The sequence below is a fragment of the Monodelphis domestica genome, chromosome 7 (genome assembly GCF_027887165.1).
Source record: "Monodelphis domestica isolate mMonDom1 chromosome 7, mMonDom1.pri, whole genome shotgun sequence".
Taxonomy (NCBI): Eukaryota; Metazoa; Chordata; class Mammalia; order Didelphimorphia; family Didelphidae; genus Monodelphis; species Monodelphis domestica.
Genome location: NC_077233.1, coordinates 190,794,822 through 190,821,732, shown reverse-complemented (window position 1 = coordinate 190,821,732; position 26,911 = coordinate 190,794,822). Strand labels below are relative to the sequence as shown.

General features: G+C 36.1%; 1 protein-coding gene across 1 annotated transcript in view; it reads left to right on the top strand.

Annotated features, from left to right (window-relative positions):
* The first annotated feature begins 6,227 nt into the window (after nt 1–6,227).
* Nucleotides 6,228–26,911, top strand: part of MUSK (muscle associated receptor tyrosine kinase) — a 210,533-nt gene continuing 189,849 nt past the window's right edge. Inside the window, exon 1 of the mRNA XM_056806214.1 lies at nt 6,228–6,540. Within this exon, the coding sequence (XP_056662192.1) occupies nt 6,462–6,540 (79 nt within the window). The 5' untranslated portion in view covers nt 6,228–6,461. The remainder of the gene's footprint in view (nt 6,541–26,911) is intronic.

Here is a 26,911-nt window from a genome sequence, read left to right as displayed (position 1 = left end):
TCGGGTCTTTCTGACTCCAGGCCTAGCACTCTACTGTGCCACTTACCTGCCCATGAACAGTCTAGCTAAGTTCAATAGAAGGTTGGCCACCATATGTCCATTTTTTCAGCCATAGCAATTCATGGAAATAGTCTACAGAGGCATGGAGTATTTGTGACCTGTACTCATGGGTAGAGAATTCATAATGATGGCATATGCTGCATAAAAAAACTGAACTTAAATGGAATGAATGTGCTGACGGGAGGAAAAAAAAACTGGTAAAAATATTGATTACATTTGATTAGATTGTTGTTAGATTTTAAAATGGTTGAGGTCTTAAACTGTAGTGAGTTAAAATGGTGGAAGATATAAATTGTGATAGATATAAGGGAGGGTGAGTAAATTTGACCGCAGAAAATATGTTTCACTACAGTGTCTTGGTTTTTAAATCAAATATAAGGTGGTCGCCAGGGAAATATTCCCAATTATTCAAATACCCAAGTCAACTGGGTTTTATAGAGATTTTAATTAATAATATAATGAGGAATTAGAGAAAGAGTAGGAAAGGAATAATTATGAAGGGCCTCAAGCCAATATGGCCTAGACTTGAGTCTTAAGGGAGAGAATCAGTCAGTCAGTCTTTTAGCACTCACCATAAGGTCTGCCTAAACAAGTATTCTAGTGACACCAGGCCAGTTCCATCTCAGCTGACTTCACCAGAGAGCCTTCCAGCCAGAGACTGTTCCAAAAGGCCTCTCTCCAGAGCCTCCAGAGGGACAGAGTCCCCTTAGAGGAGCTCCAGGGAGACCTCCTTAGAGATTGTCCTCCAAGAGCTTCCCTTCTCCAGAGCCTCTCTCAAGAGATTCTTCCCAAGAGGCCCTCATCAGAGATCCTCCAAAAGGAATTCCCCAAAAGGATATATCCTCAACAGATTCTGCTTTTTCTTATATAGAGGTTTTTCTCCCATGTCACCTCCCCTAAGTCCCTACATCTACCAATCACTGTAGATGCTTTCCAAAGGACTGCCCATCTAAATTCCTGCTAAGTCGACCAATCTCCTCAGTAAGTCTGAATCAGAAAAAATTCTGCTGTGTCGACCAATCTCCTCAGTAAGTCTGAATGAGAGAAAACACAGCTGAGTCAACTAATCTCATCAAGAGAAAACTTGCCCTACCCTTTTAGGTACCTAGCATCCCATTGTATCAATTCTAAAAACAGGCCTGGCTCAAAGAACTCCTTGCTTTATTATAAGCATGGGTCCAAGTACTTTCATTGTTTAGCAAGGAGTTTTCTCTCCTAAAGCAGTCTTAAGTACGGTTCGAGTAGAGGTCCTCCCATTTCTGATCCTGGCGAGTTCTCACATCAAAATGGGGAATGTTTCTCAGTAGGGAATTTGTTCCAATTAAGAATTCCCCAATGGGGAAATTTTTAACATTCTCAAGTCTGAGAGATTTCAAGATTTACATTGTAACCTTCTTGAGGACAAGAACTCTCTCTCATCTCTTTTTGTATCCCCAGAACTTATGACAATGCCTAGTATATGGACAGTATTGTAAAAAAGATTAATAAACGTTTATTGATTAATTAATTAGAAGGAATTACTACAGCGGAAAGCACATTTTTTACATACTGAATAAATTTTCATTTCCTTTCACAGAGAACACAAGTATTTTAGGGTTTTATAATAATGGGAATCTCTAATGAATTAATAACTCATGCTCTTTGATTAATCCACTGCCTCTCCAATATAACATTATTCACTACAAAAATCATATTCAGCATAAGCTAGACCCATTTTTATTCCCATCCAGAGGTACTTAATTATTGAGCCAACTTGATTGTAACAGGATATCATTTGAAAGGAATAAATTCTGAAGGCACAGTCTTAAGGCCAGGTTTTTATTTTCCTAGTGGAAGGGTATTCCCATGAGGTGGGAATAATGTTGGTGTTCCCAGTCACTGGCCTGGGTCTTTTCTTGCTGTAGCTTTTTTTTTTCCCTTTCCAACAATGTATATGATTGAGATGGACTAAGATTCTGGTGAACCAAGCTCAAAGCTCACAGCATAGTATATTAGAGATGACTAAAAATGGTATCTCTTAAAGATCAAAATGTTCCCTTATCTTGGGGCATCAGTGACTATAGGGCAGGCCACATTGGTCACAACTGAAGCTCAAATGAGCAAATAATTAACATCATTATCAGGTTAGCAATTTTTACTATTTTAGATAGGGAACTTTCTCAAAGCATTTCTCAAAATATTGTACAGTGATGCAATAGCTCAGACACTAGAGAGTCTAGAAGTTGAGCAGTCTGGATCAGTCCTGAGAGCCTAATAGAACTATAGGATATTACAATTAGAAGGGGCTTTAATGATCACTGAATATAGTCTCATTTTATACGTGACCTCACGGTTAACCATACATGAGTTTTAAACAAGCAATATTTTGATGAGATATATGTACATGTATGCATGTGTTCATATATAAATATATGTGTATGTATGTATGGTGACAGCTAGATGGCTCAGGGGATAGACCACTGAGGCTGAATTCAACTCTGACCTCAGATACTTACTAGTCAGGCAAGTCATTTAATCTCTGTTTGCCTTAATTCACTGAATAAGGAAATGGCAAACCATCCTAATATCTTTGCTAAGAAAACACCATGGACAGTATGGTCTACAGGGTCATGAAGAGTTAGACACAACTAAACCACAACAAATATGTAAACATATATGTATGTATACATACACACATATACATATATACAGTATTTAGAAATAGAATGGAGATAGAGATGAAAATATTTCAAGAAATATTAGAATCTGTTCTATTCTGAATGTTCCTTTTTTATGTGTTGTCACCTCCTAGAGGTGGGTTCTTAACTTCTTTTGTGCGTATCATGAGCCTATCTGACAGTCTAGTGAGAGCTCTCCATCCTTTTTTGGACCATATTTTTAAGTACACAAGGACAACAAAGGAAACCAAAGGTTAGTGAAAACAAAGATGTACTTTTTCTTCTCCAAATTCACAGACCCCTTGAAATCTGTTCCAGTAGCAAGAGAAATCTGGGTGGACTCTACCTGTGAGTTCCAGGTTAAGACACCTTGTCCTATAATCTCTTCCACATTTAGGACACCCAACAATATTTCACGACTTAGCAAGACACAAAGAAGTATTTACTTAGTGGGTTCAGAATTGCTTTCATTTCAGAGTGTCTTTTTTCACTGAAACCTTAGGTCTGTTGTTTAAATTTCTGATTCTCTGTCTCACACTGACTTCTAGATGCCTTTTGATTTCCAACTCTGAGCCTGCCTCCCAGCCTTTTGTAATTTCCCATTGTGCCCATTCCCATTGTTTATTGCCTCCTTTTTTGTTATTTATTAGTTTATTAGTTATTTTATTAGTTGTATTATTTAGTTACATTATTATATTGGTTATGTTAGTTATATTATTAGCTTTTCCAGTTCTAAATTCCTACCATCTTCCATCTTTCCTTGATCCATCAACTGCCCATGGTTCTGGTGTGACAAGTATTTATTAAGATCCATTTATATGAGAAGCAGTATGGTATAGCAGTTAGAATTGGCCATGAAGCCAGGAAGACATGAATTCACATCCTACCAAAGAGTGGTAGACAAAGATTAAGTGATAGACAGAGATTGGCTGGGTGACCTTAGACAAATGATTTAACCTCTCAATGCTCTAAGTAGCTAGCTAAATTTACCCAAAAAGTCACCAAATTCACCAAACCAAAGCATACTATATTTTACTTTCTTTTTTCATTTTTTATTTGAGTTTTCTTCCAGAAAAAAATTAATATGGAAAAATGTCTTACATGATTGCACATGTAAAATCTATATCAGAATCCTCACTGTTATAGGGAGGGAAGAAAAGAATTTGCAGATCAAAATTTAAAAATAAAAATGAAAGCTAAAAATTGTTTTTACATGTATTTAGGGAAAAAATAAAATTTAATCAAAATTTTAAAAATCTCCAAACTAAAAATTCAGTATTCTCTCACCTGCAGCAGCAAAATTAATAGGCTACTTATAGAAAATGGAACATAGCCTAATTTCAGCAAAGGTATCATGAAGAGGTTCCTAGAAGTATTTGTAAGTCTTAAAATACAGGAGACACAGCTCTGCCTACCAGACATGTACAGTCTAATTGGAAAACCAAGAAACATCCAAAGGAAGTAATTAGTGTGCCAAACACACAAGCATTGGTGGCTGACATCTTTGATCTCTAAACCATTTTCATTAAAGCTACTACAAGAGGGCTTTAGCAAAGCCAAGGCCATTAGGGTCCTTGGCTTCCAATCCTAGAATCAGAGTTGATGGAAAACTTAAGAGCAGGAATGCTAGGATAGTCTAGCAGAGGCAGCACATATCAAACAAGTCAAACCATTATCTACTTTGACCACTGTCTCTGTTCAAACTTTGATGGAAACAACTCAGGACTCTGAACTCAAGAACCTTGGGAAGAGCAGTGCCCACTGGATCACCACATATGCTTCTATTCTAGCTCCCAGAGCCATTAGCAAAAGGAAAACTAATGGTGGAGAGGGTGTCCACTTTCCTCATCACCACCAGGAACTACTGCTGACCAATTGCCACCAATAGGCAGATTGGCACTGAAGCCCTCAGCTGGCATTATCTACCAGAATATTATTCCTACTTTCAAACCAAACCTCACAACTCAAGGAAGCAGCTCCTTTGGAGTAAGGTCTAGCCATCCCTACTAATTGCCAACCAACTATTTATAAACAGGGGAGACAAGTCTGGGGATTTGCACAAGACACTCTGAGGGAAAACAGTAAATAGTGTGTGCGGTGCCAAGCAAGTCACTGTGAGCCCCATTTCCCTCAGACCCTCATCAGGACAGCCTAGGACCATGAAATCAAGAACCTTAGGAATAGTGGCTTTAAGTAATGACAATAAAGAAGAAACATTAACATCTGCTTTGCCACTGCAAAGGACTATAGGAATTTTCCACGTAACTTTCAGTTGAAACTTTCCATATGTGGTGTGTTTCCCCCAATTAGAATTAGAAGTCCCTTGAAAGAAGAGAATGCCTCCTATCTGTTATCTCCAGAGTTTAGCACACTGCTATAGACATAGCACATAAACAATCATTCATCCATTCAGAATGGGTACTTCCTTTACCAACACAAATTGCAAATCATGCCTTAGTTTTTGGTCTGCATGAGCACCTATGTCTGAAAAAATTAAATATCACATGGTGGCTAGCATTTTAGAAATGATCAACCATCAGCAGCACAAGTTTTAATGCAGTTGACTTTTCTTTCTAGGAATTTATTTTTCTTAGTCAAAAAATTTAACTCTATCCTTTGCCTTTATTTTCAAAAGCTTATACAGCTTTAAAAAAAATGAAGAGGTGAAGGAGGTACCCACTTAGCCAACTAAGTTAACTATTGATTAATTTTGTGAAAAATGCTAGTCAGAAGGCTCTCAAATTCTTATCTAAGGAATTTCTGAAGAATGGAGTAGGGAAAAGCAACAGTATACAATAAAGATAAGATAGACTGCATGAACATCAAATGAGAGGAGAGACACTGGTAACCTCATAATCTGGGAATGGTCCTAGCAATTCAGAACCCCAAACAGACTGGGAAATGGAAGCCAAATTTAGAAATCAGAGGCATCATTCATGAATTATCAATGGAGGAAAGGCTAAATTGATAACAGCAAACTGATAAAGGTAGAGGATTAAAATCAAAATTGGAGGAGGAAATTCAAAGTATGAAGAGATGAAAGAGTAAAATATTATGAAAAGTAGACAAAAAGAAGAGGGAGAAATAGAGAGGTGAAGCAAAATGAAAAGGGAAGGGTAAGTATTGAAAGAGATAAAAAGGAGAAGGGAAAAGTACTGGAGGAAATGATTTGAGACAATAAAAGGGGAGCCCAGAGAGCTGGGTTAAAGAGGAGCTAAGAGGAGCTAAGTAGGAGGTTGGGAGGAGAGATATCAGAAAGGTAAATCTATAGTGAGACTAAAATAGAAGTTGAGGATAACTGAAGGTAGAGATGGGAGAGATTGCAAATTCCTTAGATTAAGATGGTGGATTGCAATCTTGATTATTTGCACATGCTGATTTGAAAGATCAGTTAAAAAATGTACCGCTCAGGTTAAGTCTTGTTTGGGAAAGGCAACTAGCATTGTATTCCCTGCCATTTCTTAAAAGGGATTCTAAAAGGATTTGCTTTCTCTTGTTTCTCCAGTCCCACGTTTGCATACTGACCTAAGTGGATGCCCAGCAGCTGGCCCTGTCTATCACTCAGCCAAGTCTGAGAATTCCTGATTATACTTAGCCCCTGCGGAGCTTGGAGCTCCGACAGTCCGTAGGAGGAGACCCTTGGTAACAAACCACGCTTTACAATGTAACCTGGGAGCGCATTTTCCTAGCTTTGCTTGGACGGAGATTTCTTTTCCCCCACCCCCTCCATCTTGGATTATAACCATGAAAGAGCTAGCCCACATTCCAGTCGTACACATCCTTGCCCTGGCTGCCTTCAGCCTGGCTGAGAAACTTCCAAAAGGTTGGTTTGAACAGTCATCTTCTTGCATCGTCACTGCGTGAGTGTGTGAGTGTGTGTATGTGAATGTGTGTGTGTGTGTGTGTGTGTGTGTAACAGCTGCAGCTCGTTAATGCTCTTTGTGGGTGTTCAGTCATTCTTGGGGTTGCGTGGGTGGGCGGGAGGGCGAATAGGAAGGAGACTGTCTAAATAAGCATACCTGTTCTCTTTTCTTTGGGCTAGGACGGTGGCTTTTTATTTATTTATTTTTGGGCCCACCACTAAAAGTCTGCTCACAGACTGGCTCCTTCTTTTAGATTGCCTGGGGAGGCAGGAGCGGGTGGGCCCTCTGTTGAAGTCGTTCTCTTGTGGGTGTGAATCAAACTTCAATATGGTTCAAATTGGTTGTACAACTGGTTGTTAATCTTGGTATCTGGATACCTTCCTGGCTGCACGTAAAAGCCCGAAGACCAGGGTTTAAACACGGCCTCGTGCACTTACTACTTGTGGGGACCCTGGACAAATCCCACAACCTTTGGCTCAGTGAGCCTATCTGAAAAGAGGAAGTGATTGGATTCTGTTACCGCTAAGGCTTCTTCCAGGGAAGGGAACAAGCCTTTATTATGTACTAGAACTTTACAAATATAAGTTTTTGTCCCCTCTATTGATGATCCTACCAGTCAGAGGAGTCCTTTCCTTAAGCACTCCTCCTCTGTAGTTTCTAATTCAAAAACTATTTTTACCCCAATCTAGTAGTATTTGCAAATAGGACTGCAGTTTGTGAAATAGAAATAAACCATCATTAATATTAAACATTAAGAGCTTAAAAAAAAAAAACAACCTTGGTTGAGAATACCTTTTGAGTCAGAATCTGTGATTTGGCTGAGTGGGAGATGGCCCAAGTTTTTCAGGGCCACTCAAATGCACCGGAAATAACACCACCTCAGGGGAGAGGAAGGCAACTTAAGAAACTGATGAGCACCTGTTATACTAGTAAGACTGTCCACAGCCTGAAAATTCCTGGCCAGTGATTTATCAGACTGGGGAAAGGGCTGGTTAGTATTTTGTGAAATGCCAGAGGACCCTGGTAATACCTCTGGTTTAAACACACACACACATACATACAACACACACATACACACACACAAACCCAGGCTATTCTGAAAGCAATGAATTTGGTGGCAGAAATAAGTACTTTGAGATGGTGAACACTTTCTCAAAGATTGGGTGGGAGTGAATGAATACTAGAAAAATGAGATGAACAAGAAAAGCAAAAACAGTTACGGAGTTTACTAGAAGCACAAAGTGAAAGGAAGCTATTTTTTAAAAGATAGGATTTACCTAATTTTTTTCTTCTTAAAACTAAGAAAAAAGAGTGTGCTTCTGGTTTGGAATAGCCTATTTTACAGTACCCAAGTAAAATGAAAAGTAAATTAAATTACAAGTTAGAGGGACTCAGCTCAAATTTTGACTCTGCCACTAATTTACCTGTTGACCTTTTGGACAAGTCTCTTAAAGACTCTCTGCCTCAGTTTCCATATTTGAAAAAATGGTATGGTCCATTTGTAGAATCATTAAAAGGCAGGAAGGAGTTCTTAGCCATTTCATGTGTTTGTGTCATTGACCCTTAAGGTAGTCTGATGAAACCTAAAGGACCCTTTTCAGAATGGTTTTAAATGTGTAAAATAAATAGGATTGCAAAGGAAACCAATTATATTGACATACAGATGTAATATTTTCCCCATTCAGATTCAATATATCTATATAGAACTATGGACTCCAAGCTAAGAACTACTCTGAGGCCTCTTCTAGCCTATTAATTAAATTAAGTGATCACTCTCTTGATCCTAGTATCTATATAGAGAGGGCAGAAAAGACTGAGGAAATGCCTCTATGATAGAAGTTCTACAGAAATGTTGGAGCTGAAAGATTAGGAATAAAAATTGGACATAATCATCTTTCTGAAAAGCAACACTCAGAATTAAGGCCCTCTTCTCAATATGTCATTTGTTCATCATACTGTTTTAACAGGATCCAAAATTTTAAAATGTCAGTTCTTTCCCTCAGGTAGACAGATTCAAATATGTTTCTGCTGTGGATAATAATAGGTAGAAATAATTTGTTTTGGCCTTGACTCATTTTAATACATCCTGAACACATTGCAGATATCCAATACCTGTGTGAACAGTGCTGAAAACAGGCATGTCTTCTTTGTTCTATTTTAAATCAAGGAATTATCTAAAAAACATCCTGATATCTTAGTTTGCATGTCACACACATGATATCCAGTTATAACACAGGTCAGGAGAGGCCATATTCATTTTTTTTAACTTCATAGATTTAACAAAGATTTAGTCACTGAGCTTTATGTGGACAATTGCTAATTTTACAATCCCAAAAGTTTTGATTTATAGTTAATTAAGTTTAAAGATAGGCTCCTTTTTATAAAAACAAATTATTTCCCCTTTGGGATTTTTTCAAAGGAGGGGAATAAAATGGTGGTGGCTCATTTGACTACCATTGTATAGCATTCTAACTTCATCAAAATATCAATAAGATATGTTCTTTCTTTTGTTTTAATTAAATGACATTTTGAGATGAAGTTTGGAAGATTTCTAAAACATAAAAGAATTAGCAAACCACAAATATACAAGTGTGCAACAGGTATTTTAAATCTAAATTTCTCTGGATTTTTCATGCTTTCCTCATCAAGTTGCCCCCTCCAGCATAGATCTTATAAAAGAAAAAAGAAAAGAAATATATATTGTCTCTATGCATACAGCATATAATTCTTAGCATACATAATATTTTGAAAGCATTACCTCAATAAAATAGAGACCCTTGAAGAATGTTTTTTAGATAGGCAAGATAAAAAAGTCACTGTTTTGCTACAATTGGTAACAGCTCTGATGTGTGATCCAAAATTTTCATAATTATTTGCTTTCTAAATGAACATAAGGAGAGTTAAGTTACTAGCAACTATACTTCTGGTATGTTTTTTCTTTCACCTAATACTATAATTTTATGAAATTTGTAATAATAATTTGAATAGAAGAATAGTAGTAGTAAAAGAAGAATATATTTAAAATTTTTATTAATCAAATTAAAATTATGCAATTATTAGAAAATTCTTTCCCATTAATCCATTAATTTCTCTGCCAACATGCCTTTTTCTTAATAGGACTATGGCCTTATTTTACAAAGGTAATCAAGAGCTATTGTCTTATATTGGCAATAAATAGCCCAGTCAGTGTTAACTGATTTGGGGAGATGTGTTCTATCCAAAATATTCAAAAGTATGAATCAGTGCTGATTTCAGAATGTATTTGATCCCAAATGTTCGAAGTGAAAATTTTTCACAAGTGACATTAATTGGTCTTAGTCATATTTGGCAGCCCAACATAGTTTTTTTTTTTTAATAGGACAATTTATTAACAGGATTCTTAATATGCTGTCCATAAACTCCCAAATCTATAGATTTCAACAGATTTAAGAACTTGGATGGGTAAAAAATATTCCATCTTTTAAACATAAATCATCTCCTTTGCAATCTTATTAATTTTATGATATATATTTAAGAAAGTTTGAGAAGTGGTTCATACTCTTTTCCAAATGGCTAAAAGGGTTCATGACACACACAAAAAGATTAAAGAACCCTTGTTCTAATACTATACCATGACCCATGGTTTTAGGAAGAACATATTAGGTATACATTGAGCTCATTAATGGTCTAGTAAAAATATATGTTGCAATATTTAAGAGCAGATATAATGACAATATAATAAAAGAATCCTGTGATCAATCCCCCATTTAAAAAATCACCTCATTTGCTCATAAAACTCTGAATTTTGAATTCTGTTTCTCTTGAATAAGTATTTTAGTACAGATTCTCAAGTAATTCATTCATGTACACCCCACACCAGTTATTCAAACATAAGACATCTGACTAAGTCTGTGTGGGCCCAGCTGTCGATGAAACCCAGTACACCAAGTACTTAATGGATGCTTTAAATCTGTGTCCATTGAAAGAGTTACTCATTGTGTGTTTGTAGAAACCCAGTTGCTATGAATACTACAGACCTGAGGGAGACCGGAGGAAATAGATGAAATGTATCTTGATTTCTCTCCGTTACATCAGGTGGTAGAAAACAGACTTAAAAATGGTAAAGTATGAGGGTTTATAGTGCCAGGGATGGGAAATGAGGATCATGACAGGCATCAAAGAAACACAACAGTCATTCAGGGAATTCATTCTGTTTGTGATATATCTGCAACTTGTTACCTGCAAATATTAAATAAAGTATTTAGTGAATTAAAAAAAAAAAGATAAGAGAATATGTTGTCAAGTCCTCTATCTATTGCCTCTCCAGTATCTCTCAATTTCATTTCTTCTTTTCTACTTCACTGGCATGACCTCAGTTCACCGATTATGACTTTTCTCTTATCTACTGTTTTCACCTACTTCTGACATTGCTTCTCTCCAATCTACCCCTCATCCTCATGCATATACTTCTTTTTGAAAACAAAAACAAAAACAAAAAACAACCTTTATCTTCTGTCTTGGAATCAATATTGGTGCCAAAGCAGAAGAATGGTAAGTTCTAGGCAATGGGAATTAAGTACCTTGTCCTGGGTCACTCAGCTAGGAAGTATCTGAGGCTAGATTTGAACCCAGGATTTCCCATCTCCAAGCCTGACTCTCAACTCTCTGAGCAACTAGCTGCTCCCAGTGCTATACTTCTTAGTGTTTCACAATGACCAAATCTGTCCTCCAACCAAAAACCTCAATTGGCTTCTGACTTACCTATCAAATATACTTTTCATCTTGGCCTTCATGATTCAGAGATACTAAATTCAGAATTAAGAGAGATACCACAAAGGTATGCTAGTCCAATTTCTTTGTTTCCCTGATGAGAGAACTGAGACCTAGAGAAATGGAGTGACTTGCCAGAAGTCAGATAGGTAATAAGTAGCAGAGCTAGAATTTGAATCTACGTCCTCTGATTTAAAAATTAGTATTTTCCCCACTGTAATATGATGCCTTTTGCCTTTCTGGTCTCACATTATAGTCAAATTCAATGACCTGTTTTCCCCTATACTCATCTAAATTTCTGTGTCCATGCCTTTCTTGTGCCTTCTCCTGTGTCTAGCATCCTCTGTGTATCATCTTTATCTATTAAAATTCCTGTCTCCATTCAAAGTCCAACTCAAGTGCCATTTACTCTATACTTTTGCTAATTGCTCCAGTTAGAAGTAACATCTCTTGCCTCAACATATTTTGACTTTTCCTTTGTACTTATCACATTCTAATTATAATTATTTGTGTATATCTTTATTGAGAATCTTAAGATTCTCAAGGCCAGAGACTGTTTTTTTTTTTCATCTTGGTATTTTTTTCCCAGCTAAAGACCTTGCCATGTATTCATTCAACAAGCCTTTATTAAAGACCTACTATGGGGGCAGCTGGGTGGCTCAGTGGATTGAGAGGGAGGCCCAGAGATAGGAGGTCCTGGGTTCAAATCTGGCCTCTGACACATCCAGCTGTGTGACCCTGGGCAAGTCACTTAACTCCCATTGCCTAGCCCTTACCACTCTTCTGTCTTAGAACCAATACCCAGTATTGATTCTAAGGTGAAAAGTAAGGGTTAAAAAAAAACACCTACCATGTTCAAGGTGCTAGAGCAGACACTGGATGTTGAAACACAATAAAATAATACTTGACCTAAGAAGCTTATATTTTACTTAAAGAAAGGATCAAGTATGTAGATAAGTAAATATAAAGAGATTAGGAAAGAAAAAGCATTCATTAAGAATTTATTATGTGCCAAGCACTGTGCTACCTATTGGTCAAAGAAATAAAATAGCAGTGTAGTACATGATCACAAAAAACTCACACTCTAATTGAAGGAGATGACACATGTAGGAAAATAGAGCTGCAGGGCAGATAACAAAGCCGGGGCTTCTTCAACACATCCTACAATGTTTGAGGGTTTGAAGGGCATAGCAAAAGCAGATAACAAGGTCCAAAGTTATCTTAGGATTCAGTGGCAGACTAGGTGGTGGTTTTCCATATTGCAGAAGGATATTTTTGGTGATATCCAAATAGGGTGTGTTTAGTGTGTTAACAAATAGATAGTTAACACTTTTTAAATAACCTAGAAATAAGAACATTGTTGCATTGGTTACATTAGACAATTAAGTATTGTTATATGAAACATTGTATTGAACCCCTGTTTTAAATTTGAAACTTTGTGTAACCCAAATAGCTTTTCCTTCCCCATACATTCCTTACACCTTCCTTAGAATTAGTACATTACTTTAGCCGTAGAGTAGAATGGGTTCCATCCTTTCCCTTTGCACCCTGCTCTTACAGTAGCCATGTTCTTTACACAGATGGGTGGCCTATTATTTATTGGGAAGGAGGCAATGGATCTGAGGGTCAGAGAGGAGTGAGGATTCTGGTCCCACAAAGAGGGGAGGGAAATGAGAAGGGCTCCATTGGGCCCTTGGATACCCAGGAAAAGGAAAAGGAAAAGATCTTTCCCCACTACTATTGTTGTATCTTGTTGGAGCAGGGATGGTGTCCTGGCAGTTTGGGGTAGGAGAGGGTGATTTCAGGGATAGGGCATTCTTAAAGGAGACGAGGAAAGGTCTCACAAAGGAAGCAAACCCTTGAATCAAAACAAGTTAGAGAGTCAAAGAGACAGAAGTAAGCAAGAAGTGCTTTTCAGGTGTGGGGACAGATTATGTACAGCACAGTTGGAAAGTGAGATGGACTCTACAGAGAATAGTAAACAGGCCAATTTGAACAGAATTTAGAATATTTAAGGGAAGGTAATAAGAAACTAATCTAGGCAGTATGGTTGAATTTTGATTGTGAGGGACTTTAAATGTCAAAGAAAGGGCATTTATATTTTATCCTCAGAGCCTCTCAAATGTGTGGAGCAGAGTAGTGACATAGATTCACTTGTGTTTTACAAGCAGTGTTTATAATCTCAATTATAATTAGAATAAATGTTTGTTGTACAGAATGGAACCCAAGGATTTTGTCTATAAAATGAAGCCAGAACTATAAAGGGGAAAGAATGTTGAATTTGGAACTATAAGACTGCCATTCAAATGCTAGTTCTGCTATTTATTGCCTACAAAACCATGGGCAAATAAGTCCCTTGGTCTCAGTGAAGCTCAGTTTCCTCATCTGTAAAATGAAGTGACTGGACTAGGTGACCTCTAAGGTCCCTTCTAGCACTGGATCTGATTCCATGAATGTATAATGAAAGTCCACCAGGAAAACATATGGAAATACTTTTATAATATAATATATTGCATTAATATTTTTAAATTTAAATTTAGTTTAAAAAATTAAAAATACTTTTAAAATTTAAAACTTACAAATGAAGTTTCATTTCTGGCTCTAATGAAGCTTTTGCTTCTAGTCAGATTAGGCCATGGTCCAATGTATTCTCCCAGAAACAGGTCCCTGAGTGGATACTTCAGTATTAGGTGATCTGGGCATGGATCAAAGTCCCATTACTTTAATGCATTTGCTTTGTGGTTTAACTGGTTTGACCCAAGCAAATTACCCTTTTGACATTGACACCTGACTTAATGGATAAAGAATCCAATGGGTGATGAACTCTGCTTCTCATTGATGGTAAAAGTCAACACAAAGATAAATAAAAACAACAACAAAAAACAAACAAACAAGGGCATGGCTATGATTATTTGGTCACCACAAGCTAGTTATTCCTGTGGTGACTTTTTCTGACACCTTTTGCTTAATCCCCAAAAGACATCAATGAAGATTGAGACAAAACTAGGATAGGTTCCTATAATATTACTGTCAGGAATGCTAATGCTTAAAATATGCAACTATAGAGAACTGAAAAAAAAAGGCTTTTTCATTATGCTGGGTAAGAGAAAGATCAAAATAAGTATAGACTACTACTCAAGTTCAGTGGGATAAAGGTAAGTGACAGAATGGAGACAGACATAGCAAGAGTGGCCAACATTGATATTTTCAAATATTAAAAGAACTGTCATGTGAAAGTGTAATCAGACTGTTCTCTCATTTATTTAAAGACAAATTGAATGACTAAATGATCTGCTGGGTCTCTTGAGCTCTGACTAAGGATGCTTGGTTTAAATGAATTCTAAATTTCTTCTGTCGCTGAAATTCTGTGATTGAATGACCTCAAACCAATCCTGTTTAAAAAGCTCATCAGATACTGTGATGCCAGAAACTCTTTCATTACCATTTCAGTATTTTGTAGTAGGAAATTAATCTTTGACTAAGACCCTTACGCAGCTGTTTTGACTTCTTTTTAATTTAATCTATAATGGACCTCGACAAAAATTGAGCAAACATCAAATTTATGATAAGACATCATTATCTTAAAGGAATACAAATATTTCAACATTTTCAAGTCTAGCTGGGAATGGGAGAGGGTTACTGTTTTTCATCTGTGGTAATTGAGAGTGAGCATTGCTGAAAAGGGGATAGGAGCTCAATATCCATGCTTGTCCTAAATGAACAGAATGTTCTAAAACTATTAGATGACCAAAGAAATATAATTGTTGACATTTGTGTTACCTATTTATTTTATTTAATATGTATTGAAGTTTATCTTATAGCCCTTTAACTTCATATATATGGTTTTCTTGTCAGCTAGAGTATGCAAAAGATAGGACCCTGGGCATGGAAAAAGGAAGATCTGAGTTCATATCTCAGATCCTTACTAGTTCTGTGACCTTGGGCAAGTCACTTAACCCTATTTGCCTCAGTTTCCTCATCTATAAAATGAGCTGGAAAAGAAAATGGAAAATAATTCCAGCTTTTTTTTTTTTGCCAAGAAAACCCCAAATGGCATCATGAAGAGTCAGATGTGACTGAAATGACTAAACAACAAAAATCCTAAGATATCCACTTAGAAAATCACCTGTTCTTTCCCTGAATGTCTTGGTTTTAATTACGTCTCCCATTTAATTACATGACAACAGCAGCATTGGCATAAATAGAAAAGAACTTAGTGTAAATGATAAGGAAAATGACTCAGTTTTCACTGGAACAATGATATAACATTCTTGGCTTCAAAAAAGACCAAAAATGAATAAGAATTTATCACATCATATTAAAACCATTTTCCCATGTCACTGCTCTTAATTTACAAAATACTTCAGCCAAACCCGGCCATTTGTCATCCTGTGTCCATATCCAGCACTTTTTTATCCCTATGTCTTTGGTCATGCTGTCCTCTATGTCTGGAATGTCCTCTCCCTCCGTTCTGCCTTTTGAAATCCTAGCCATCTCGGCTCAGACGCTACCTCCTTCATTATACCTTCATTGATTCCCCCCACAAGAAACATTATCTTCATTTCCAACCTGGTCTAACTTTCCATCCAGCTCGTATTCGTATCCGATCTTCAGCATTTCTATTATGATGTAGTTGTCACATAATTGTAGCACAGTATTGCACATTGGGGGTGTGAAATCCTCCCTGCTGGATTGTGAGCACCACAGGTACAGGTGGCCTCCTTTCATTTATCTTTGTATTCCCCCTGTGCTCTGTACAGAGAGGAACCCCAGTTTGGACTCATGATTCCTTCTATAGCCATTCCCAGGGGAGAAAACTAGCATTGTTTGTTGGTACTTTCTTTACAATGTGTGCTCTTGGAAAGCAGAAAAGTCAAAGTAGGCTAAAGCCAGAGTAAAATATAATTGGGAAAATTTAACAAAATAAATAGAAATTAAATTTCTGTTGTTCAGTCATTTCAGTGGAACACAGAGAATGTAAATATGTAATTTTCTAAGCCAATAAGTAACTGTGGGGATCTTTATGTGCAGATGGTTTAGTGTCTCCAATCTCTATCTGAGTTTGACACCAAGAGGTTAAATGACTTGTCCTCAGTCACTCAGCCTGTGTGTATCAGAGGCAGGATATAAACTCAAGTCTTCCTCATTTTAAAATCAGTTCTTTTTCCATTATGCCACAGTTGTCCCCTTTCAATGTCTCCAAAGTGGTTGTCTAATAATAATAAAGAAAGCTAGCATAATAACATATAATAATATATCATAATAAATAATGATAATAATAGCATATAGCTTCTACTGTGTGTCAGGAATTGTGCTAAGCACTTTATTTTTTTTAACTCTTACCTTCCTCTTAGAATCATACTGTGTATTGGTTCCAAGGCACAAGAGTGGTAAAGGCTAAGCAGTGGGGGTTAAGTGACTTGTCCAGGGTCACACATGTATCTCCCAGGATTATTCTAAGGATCAAATAAGATAACACATGTAAAGTGCTTTGCAAATCTTAAAATACTTTATAAATGCTAACAATTATTATTATGTTATACATTATAGCTATATGAGCATATACAGTATATTTTCTAACTTATTCACTGAAATGCCATTTTAATGTTGACCTAGAAAATGTTTTATTCATTTCAGAGTTGCATTTAAATTATAAGGAACTATGTCATTATGAATCTAGATCTCAGTTTCTCCTGTAATCTAATTGTTTATCTTGATGGCATATTATACATTTAAACCAATCTTATGTAACCTTATATCAGAGGCTTTCTCCTAATATGAAAGTATCTAAGTACCTTTTTGGGTATTTCTCACTTTACTAGCTCATTGATCACACCTGATTGTTCTAGGAATTATTAATTTTTGAAACATAGCTACAGTATATAATCAATAACCTCTCTTGTAAACACATGGGTTTATATGGCTCAGTGCACAAAACCAAGTTTATTTCTAGGTTGAGGGAAACAGATCTTATATTAAATCCCAGAGAAATAGCAATACCTGTGAGTGAGCATCCCTCCCCAAGAGGTTTGTATATCCCTAGTCAATTAATTACTTTTTAAGAATTCTACTTTAAGTATAAAATTGTGTTGTACCTTGTCAAAGCCTTTTTCTGCATCTATTGAACTGATCATGTGGTTTTGAATGTTTGGGGTTTTATATTAATTGTTCTTTTTTTTTTTTTTTAATGTCAAACCGTCCTTGAAGCATCCCTAGTAAAAATCCCACTTGACCAGAATGAATGATTTCTTGGCTAAATTGTAGTCTATTTCATAAAATTTTGTTGAAAAAATTTTCAGTCATTCATTAATGATATTAGCCTATAGTTTTCTTTCCATAATGTAATATGAAAATCACTTTAAAAGACTGATATATATTAATTTAAGGTCGCCAAGGAATTCAGCTATGTAATTCCTAAATGAAAACTCAAGTCAGCAGTCAACCTTTTATGGAGTTTTTAATTACAAACAGTAGGAAGAAAGGGAGAGAGAGAGAGAGAGAGAGAGAGAGAGAGAGAGAGAGAGAGAGAGAGAGAGAGAGAGAGAGAGAGAGAGAGAGAGAGAGAGAGAGAGAGAGAGAGAGAGAGAGAGAGAGAGAGAGAGAGAGAGAGAGGGAGGGAGGGAGAGAGGGAGAGAGGGAGAGAGGGAGAGGGAGAAAGGGGAGAGAAGGGAATAGGGCTTAAATACCCAATCTGCTTAGGCTGGGCCAAAGGCCCAAGGGCTTGGATAGCCTAGGCAAAGAAAAGAGATCAGTCCCTATCACTCACGTGACCAAAATGGAGAAACAGTCTGAGGGCCTCCACTCCATCTTTCCTTGGCTTAGGAATTAGGATTGTTTTGTCTCATAAAAGTATTCTGGTAGAGTTATTTCTTTCTTAATTTTTGAGAATAATTGATAAAGTATGGGTTCTTCACAAATTTGATAGAATCCTCCTGTGACTCCATCAGGAACAAAAGCTTTTTCCTTTGGTAACTGATTTCCAGCTAGATATATTTCCTTTTCTGAGATCAGATAATTAAAGATCTTTAACTTATCTTCTGATAGTTTGGGTAGTTAACATTTTAAAAAACATTTCTCTATTCCTTTTGTGTTCTCACTTCCTTTGGCTCATAACTGTGCATAATATATTCTGGTTATTTTTTTTTTTTTAGTCTGGTTTTGCTGTGGCTTCATCTTGCTTATTTACTATTTTATGGATTACATTTTCTGCTCTCTCTTTAATCAGATTACCTACTGGTTTATCAATTTTATTAGTCTTTTCAATGAACCAGCTTTTTGTTTTCTTTATGATTTCTATTTTTTTGTTTTCAATTTATTTATTTCCCCTCTTCTTTTGTGTTTCTTTTAGGTTTATTTGTTGATTTCTCAATTTTTCTTTTCTTTTCTTCTTTTAAAACATTTACCTTTTGTCTCAAAATCAATACAGACTACTGGTTCCAAAGTAGAAGAGCAGTTAGGGCTAAGCAACTGGGGTTAAGTGATTTGCTCAGGTTTATACAGTGAGGAAGTGTCTGAGGCCACATTTGAACCCAGAACCTTCCATCTCCATGCCTGGCTCTGAATCCATTGAGCCACCTAGCTACCTTGATTTCCTAATTTTTTCAGTGCATATTTAGTTCATTAATCTCTTTTTTCTATTTTGTTAATGTATGGTTGTAAGGATATGATTTTTACTCCTTGAATACTAAGTTAGCTTTATCCTAGAAATATTAGTAATTTGTTTCATGATTATAGTTTTTTATATAGTTATTACTTCTATGATTTGGACTTTGAAACATTTATTATTTAAGATTCCATTATTAAGCCTTTTAGGTTTGTAGATTTTATTTGTGGACCCAGAACTAATTTCTATTCTTATTGGTTTATAAAGGATTTATTGGCCATTTCTGCCTTTTTATATTTGTTTGCATATCTCTGTGCCCTAGTGAATGTCTGATGTTTGTAAAAGCTCCATGCTGTGCAGAGAAATATGCATATTCTTTTGCTGTCCCATTTAAAAGATACATTCTAGTTTCTACAGAAATATTTCCAGTTCCATATTTTCCTTTTTCTGTTATACTAATTCAAAACTGATAGAGTGTATTACTACATAAACAAAGAAAAAGAAAAATAATTTTTAAACTAACAGTGATATTGAAGTCTTTATCACTATTGTGTTATTCTATGTCTTCTTGAAGCATAGATAATTTTTTTTTATGAATTCAGGTACTAAGGCATTTGGAGGATAAGTTAATTACTGAAGTTTGTGGCCTAATTCCTTTTAGCATAATATAATTTGCTTGTGTATAACTTATTTTTAAATGTTTGTTTTTGCTTTGTCTGATAGCATGATGGCAACACGCCATTTTTGGATTTGTTTGATGCATGGTAATTTTTTTCTGTCCCTTCACTTATATCTTTTATGTGGCTATATTTAGAATGTGTTTCTTGAAAGCAATATATTTTAGGGTTTTATTTTCTCATCACAATTTTCATTTTATTAGATTGTTTAATCCAATGAAATCTATTTACATTTAAAGTTATGAGTGACATTCATATTTTTCTCCATCTGTCTCTAAAATTGGGATTTTTTCAAATTATGGTTTTTCCTCTTTTGTGGTAAACACAAGTATTATGTTCCTTCAGTTACTAAGGTGACTTTGTTTCCATTGGCTCTCTTCCCCTCACTTCTTATCCCCTCTTCTCATTTGTTACCCTTTTTCCTTTAGATTTTGTTAATTAGTTCTTTTTCCCTGCCTTTATTTGGTTATATATTTCTTCTTCCTTTTTTAAAATTTTAGTTAATGAAGTAGATTTCCCCTTCTTATCCTCCTCTTCATCTTGTCCTGTTCATTTATTTTAAATTTTATTTTAAATTACATATTTTTTTCCAGATTACATGTTGAAACAATTTCTAGTAATCATTTTCTGACAATGTGTGATTCATGTTCAACTCCCTCCCTCATTAGTTTTCACTTTTTTGCACCCCTTTACAAAAAGAATTTCACTCTCTCCATTTTCTATTTTCTCTTTTTATTTACCCTAGGCTTTCATTCTCTGGTTCATGGCAACTGTAATCACCTGTCTGTCTCTGTTCTCTGTATTCTCCGTATAGTTAAAGCTTCTAATGTGCTATCTTCTGGGCACTACTGCCTTTTAGGGCTCATACCTTGGACTCTGCTTTCCTTTGTACCTCACTCTCAGGACAATGCCAATTATTGCAGGTATCAGAGAAAATACTTATGGTAGGCCCCCCTCTTCCCCCCCCTAATTTGCCTGAAAGTCTCTTTCCTATATTTAATTCTCTCTCACTCCTGCAAGGCCAATTGCCCCTACTGGTTCCAACTATCCTCCTCAGAGGACAAGTTGACTTTTCAAGCATCTAACTCCCCAGGCTTCCTCCCACTTCCAAAGTAAGGCCTCCTTTTTCTCTTCCTTTTGAGTCTTTCCTCGTTCCTCCTCATGACCACCCCCCACACCCCATAGGCTCTTCTTTTTTTCTGAGGTGACAGATCACCTTCCTCTCATTGCTAGCCCTTGATTTGATATTGGCACATCATATACTCACTCCTCTCTGTTCCCCTTTTCCTCTCCATCCTCCTTTCATGTACCCTCTCAGATTTTAGTATATCCTCACAAAATAAGCACTGACCCAGAGACAGAGTACAATCAGATTTTGTCCTTAATGCCACCATCTTCCTCATCACTTTTATTACCTTTATTAGATTTCCTTCTTCTGTCTTTTTTTGTGTACATTTAGAGAAGAATCTCTTATGGATCTTTCTTTTGTCATTGTTACTGTCTTAGCCTGTCTAAATACTGCTGTATTTATTTATTCTTCCTCAATTTCTGTTCTTTGGGGTGTTTGAGAAGCAAAGAATTTAATCAGTTTTGGTTTTCCTTCTAAAAATGTTTTAAACATTTCTTTGTTATTGAATACCCATCTCTTGTCCTGTATATTTAAGCTCAGATTTACAGAGTAGGTCACCAGGCTGCATCCTGATTTCTGATGCTTATCAAAACACATTATTCCATTTCTCCCTCCTTTTTTTTTCCTACTGGGTACAGCATATTCTTACATTAAGTGGCATACCATTGAGTGCTGAGTCTTAAATCAGGAAGATTCATCTTTCTGAGTTCAAATCCAACTTCAGATACTTACTAGCTTGGTGACAAGACAAGTCACTTAACACTGCTAGCCTTACTTCCTTATCTCTAAAATGATCTAGAGATGAAATGGCAAACCACTTCAATGTCTCTGCTAAGAAAACCCCAAATGGGATCAGGACGAGATGGATATTATTAAAATGATTGAAAAAGAAAAAAATGGAATTTTATTTCCCTTGTATTTGAATGTATTATACATACACACACACACACACACATATTCTTCATAATTTTGTAACTTGTTAGTTCTGAACTGAATTTTTTAATTTAACCACTGTGTCTTGAAATTTGAAGCTTTGGTGTTTTTTTTCTGGAGATATTCTGTGAATTTTTTCAATTAGAATTAATTTTCTATAATCTGAATTTCTAGACATTTTCCTCCAATTTTTTCTTTCTTTCTTTCTTTCTTTCTTTCTTTCTTTCTTTCTTTCTTTCTTTCTTTCTTTCTTTCTTTCTTTCTTTCTTTCTTTCTTTCTTTCTTTCTTTCTTTCTTTCTTTCTTTCTTTCTTTCTTTCTTTCTTTCTTTCTTTCCTTTCTTTCTTTCTTTCTTCCTTCCTTTCTTTCTTTCTTCTTTCTTCCTTCCTTCCTTCCTTCCTTCTCCTTCCTTCCTTTCCCTTCCTTCCTTCCCTTCCTTCCCTCCTTTCCCTCCTTCCCTCTCCTTCCTCCTTCCTTCCCTTCCTTCCTTCCTTCCTTCCTTCCTTCCTTCCTTCCTTCTTTCTTTCTTCTTTCTTTCTTTCTTTCTTTCTTTCTTTCTTTCTTTCTTTCTTTCTTTCTTTCTTTCTTTTCTTTCTTTCTTTCTTTCTTTCTTTCTTTCTTTCTTTCTTTCTTTCTTTCTTCTTTCTTTCTTTCTTTCTTTCTTTCTTTCTTTCTTTCTTTCTTTCTTTCTTTCTTTCTTCCCTTATTTTCTTCCCTTACTTTCTGTCTTGTTGATTCCAAGAAAGAAGGGTGGTAAAGGCTAGGCAATGGGGGTTAAGTGACTTGTCCAAGGTCACAAAACTAGGAGGTGTCTGAGGCCATATTTGAACCCAGGACCTCCTGTCTCTAGGCCTGACTCTCAATCCACTGAGCCACCCAGCTTCCCCCTTCAATTAATTTTTTTGCTATAGTATTAAGGAGTTTTTGTCCTGTTATATTCTTCTCAGAGACCTATAATCCTTAGGTTGTTTCTATACATCCTGTCTTCAACATCAATATTCTTTACTTGCAGAGTGAACCTATTTTCCTTATAATATTATTATTTTTTGCTTTACTTTTTCCAGATTGCCCTTTACCTCTGTTTTTCCATTCTCAACCAATTGTTATCTTTTGTTTCTTTGACAAGGCTTGCCATTGCAAATACAACTTTTTCTATACTGCTCCTTATTTTTTGTTGTGAAGAACATAATTTCTGCCCTCATAATTTTCATTTCTTTTTTTACATCATTCAAGAATAATTTTTTGGGAGTTCCATGTTCTCCTCAAATTCCACAGGGTCTTATGTTTCATCAAGTGCTGAACCATTTTCCTTGATTTTGAAGTATTTATTCATAGGTACTTAAATTAACTTATTTGATCTCGAGGCCATGTTTTCTGTTGTTACTATTTTTTTTCCTGTTTATCTATTTATGCTCACGTTCTCTGAGATTTCTTCTTCCTAAATCTTTGGTACTTTCAGTCTTTACTGTTCCTTTATTTTCCTTTTTACTCACTTTCTGACTCCCTCCCTTCTGATTATGGTTTCCTTAGGACTAGATCTCAAAGTGCTTTAGCCTTTCCCATATTGAACAGTTCACCAGCTTAGGTTTCTGCCCCAGGTGGCTTTTGGGTAGTCAGAACTAGCCCCAGATGAGTATTCAGAATGAACCCAAGGTTTGATGTAATGCTGCACAATCCCCAACATACATGGGATCCTATTCTAGTGTCCTGTCCCACTCCCTCTTTTCCTCATTTCTTTACCAGCAGTTCTGAGCCTCTTTTTCCTGGTACTGGCAGCTCAGTGGTTTGCAGTCCTGAAATGTCTGCTTTATATTCCATGACAGGCTTTTACAGCTGAAAGTCTGTCATCAAACTGGCTGTTGAACCTGAGCAAAGTTTGGTAGCTGGGAGCCAGGTTCTCTACAGTACTAGAATGAAAGGAGACCAAAATGTAGTAATGAATTTTGAGATAACCTGGACCATGTCCTTAGGTCTGCCAATGTAGGTTTGCTACTTATAGAAAGGGATGTAGGGAAGGAACACTGAGTGAAATTAGGAGTGAAAAAATTTCTTTTGAATTCTGAAAGTGACCTAGAGTGTGGAGATAGCTAAAGTTTCTTCCTCTTTGGCACAGAATTTCTGTTTTGGAGGGATTTGAGAGGTTGAAGGGATCGGGGAAATGTCTAGTCCATCACCTTGTTGTTCAGGTTACCCAGAAGTCTAAACCTTTACATTCTTAAAAATTATTGAGGTATCTGTTGTGATGGAATATTGTTGTGCTAAAAGGAATAATGAACTGGAAGAATTCCATGTGAACTGGAATGACCTCCAGCAATTGATGCAGAATAAGAGGAGCAGAACCAGGAGAACATCATACACAGAAATGGATATGGCACAATCGAATGTAATGTACTTCTCTTCTAGCAGAAATGCAATAATCCAAGATATTTCTGAGGGACTTAAGAGAAAGAACACAATCCACATCCAGAGGAAGAACTGTGGGAGTAGAAGCACAAAAGAAAAACAATTGCTTGATCACATGGGATGACTGGGGATGCAGAATCTAAATGATCACCCTAGTGCAAATATCAATAATATGGAAATGGGCCTTCATCAAAGACACATGTAAAACCCAGTGGAATTGCACATTGGCTATGGGAGTGGGTGGAAGGAGAGAAGGGAAAGAACATGAATCACATAACCATGGAAAATTTTTCTTAATCAATTAAATAAAGTCTAAAAAATAAAAATAAATAAAAATAAATTATTGAGGATCCCATAAAGAGGTTTGTTTATGTGGGTTGTATCTATCTATGTTTACCATATTAGAAATTTAAATGTTTTAGTATGATAGTTTTGACCTTACAGATCTTCTCTGAAAGTGTCTCAGGGACCTTCATGGGTGTCTGGACTATAATTTGAAAACTGTTATTAAGGAGAGTTTGATTCTCTTGTATTACTAGAGATATCTTTCTATAATAAATCACTTTATGGTCTGGCTTTCCATTCTGTTTTTTTCTAAGAGCTCCTCCAAAATCCAGCCAGTATGCTCTCCTAATTTTGTAGAAGCAACAATTTAAGAAGGTACTACAAACTTGAATTTACTTTTTCATATATGATTTCATATCTCTTGTCAGTAAAAAAGACAAATGAAATATTTAGACTTATAGGTCTCTTTATGGGAAGAAACCTGAGATGTGGGAGACAAATAAAAACAGAAAAAAGTAATCCAGTGTTTCAACAAAAGATATTATAACTTGGGTCAGCAAGAACTTGCAAGCAGATTTTTAAATGCTCTCGAGAAGGCAAGTGACATGTAATAAAAAGGAAAAAAATCTGGGTCTGGAATCAGGGGTTCCAAATTCAAATCCCAGCTCTACAATTTTGTATTTATGTAGTCTTGGACATAATGCTTCATCTTTCTAGGCCTCAATTTCTTCATTTGTAAAATGAGGGAGTTGGATTAGAATATTTCTAATGTGCCTTTGATCTCTAAACCTTATGATTCATTACAGAGTCAATAGTCATTTGTGTGAACTACCTTCCTTTCCTCAGGGACCTCACCTTATTCCATGGCTTAAATTATCACTCTGTGCCTCTGATGAACAAATTTATATCTTTGGCCCCACCTTTTCTTTTAAATTCTAGTTTTGAATTTCTAATCAATTGAATTCTAATCATTGTTCAGTAGCTCTACCTCAATGATAGTTTCAGTTCAACATGCCTAGAATTGAGCTCATTTCTTCATTTCCCCTCCTCAAAACACCCACCATTATCACTATCTGAACCAATTCTGTGAACTGTAGTCATTCAGACAATTGAAACCTTAAAAACATGTTGGCCAGTCTATCTCCAAATTCTGTCTAGTGTTCCTTCATATAATCTCCTAAATCTTGGAATAACAGAGCCCAAAATTGAAAGAGACCCCAGCAATCATCTAGTTCAATCCAGTCACAAAAAGAAACTCCACTATAACATATCTGACAAGTAGTCATCCAGCTTGAGAAATCTTCAATAAGAGAGAACCACTGTTTTCCTGAGGGTCAGCTAGGTGATACAGTGGAGAGCATGCAAGATCTGGAATAAGGAAGACCCAAATTCAAATCCAGCCTCATACACTAAGTAGCTTTGTGTCCCTGGGCAAATCACTTAACCTAGATTACTGCAGTTTCCTCATCTGTAATATGAGCTAGAGAAGGAAATGACAAACAATCCAGTATCTTTACTGTGAAAATCCTAAATGGAGTCACAAAGAGTTAGACACAACTGAACAATAACAAAGATCCATGTAACTTTGGAAATGTTCTAATTGTTACCAAGTTTTCCCTGATATCACACTTAAATTTGCTTTCTTGTAACTACTACCCATTATACCTAGTTCTACTCTTTGGGGTAAAATAGAACAAGACTAATCCCTCCTCCAGTGATGGGTCTTCAAATATTGTAGATATCTATTGTGGCCCTTTTCCAGGCTAAGCATCTCTAGTTCCTTCAACAGATCATCGTACATCATGGGCTGAAGGCCTTTCACCATCTTGGTTTTCCTTCTTTGGACACATTCCATCTTATCAATGACTTTCTTCAGTTGTAGTGCCTATAACTAGACATGATATGCCAGATGTCTGATCAGGGCAGGGTACAGAGAATTATCACCTTATTCTTGGATGCTATGCATTTATAGCCAAAGGTGACATTAGATTTTAGACTGCTACATACACACTGATGACTCAGTATGAAGTTGAGAGTTGACTTAAGTCTAATTTTTTTCAGATAAGCCACCCTTCCATTCTCTATTTCCATTATTTTATTCCTAAATATGAAGCTATCAGCACATTCTGAATTACTAAAATAGTTTCTTAACTATTCATATCACCTATTGGTCATTTCTTCTCCAATTCATCTCACACATTGCCAAATATTATACTTTATGCCCAATAAGTATTTAGTTTTGTATTTAGCTTTGTTTTATTTTCAGAATCAAGTACAGACTCTTTCTTGGCCTCAAGATAACTTTTTTTTCTTACTACCCTCATAATGGGTATTGGCTCCTACCTCCACCAGGCATAAACGTAGTAGTGAAACTTCTTTAAAGGTTGCAAACATTTTAGTAGTTTTTCTTCCATGGTTCCAAGTTGTTCTTTCTGCATTTTCTTTTACAACCTTGCTAACATGGAAATATGTTTTGAATGATTTCACGTGTAAAACCAAAAATAAGTGTTTGTTGACTAAAGAAAAAAGTTGTCCTAGTTCACAAATCTACTA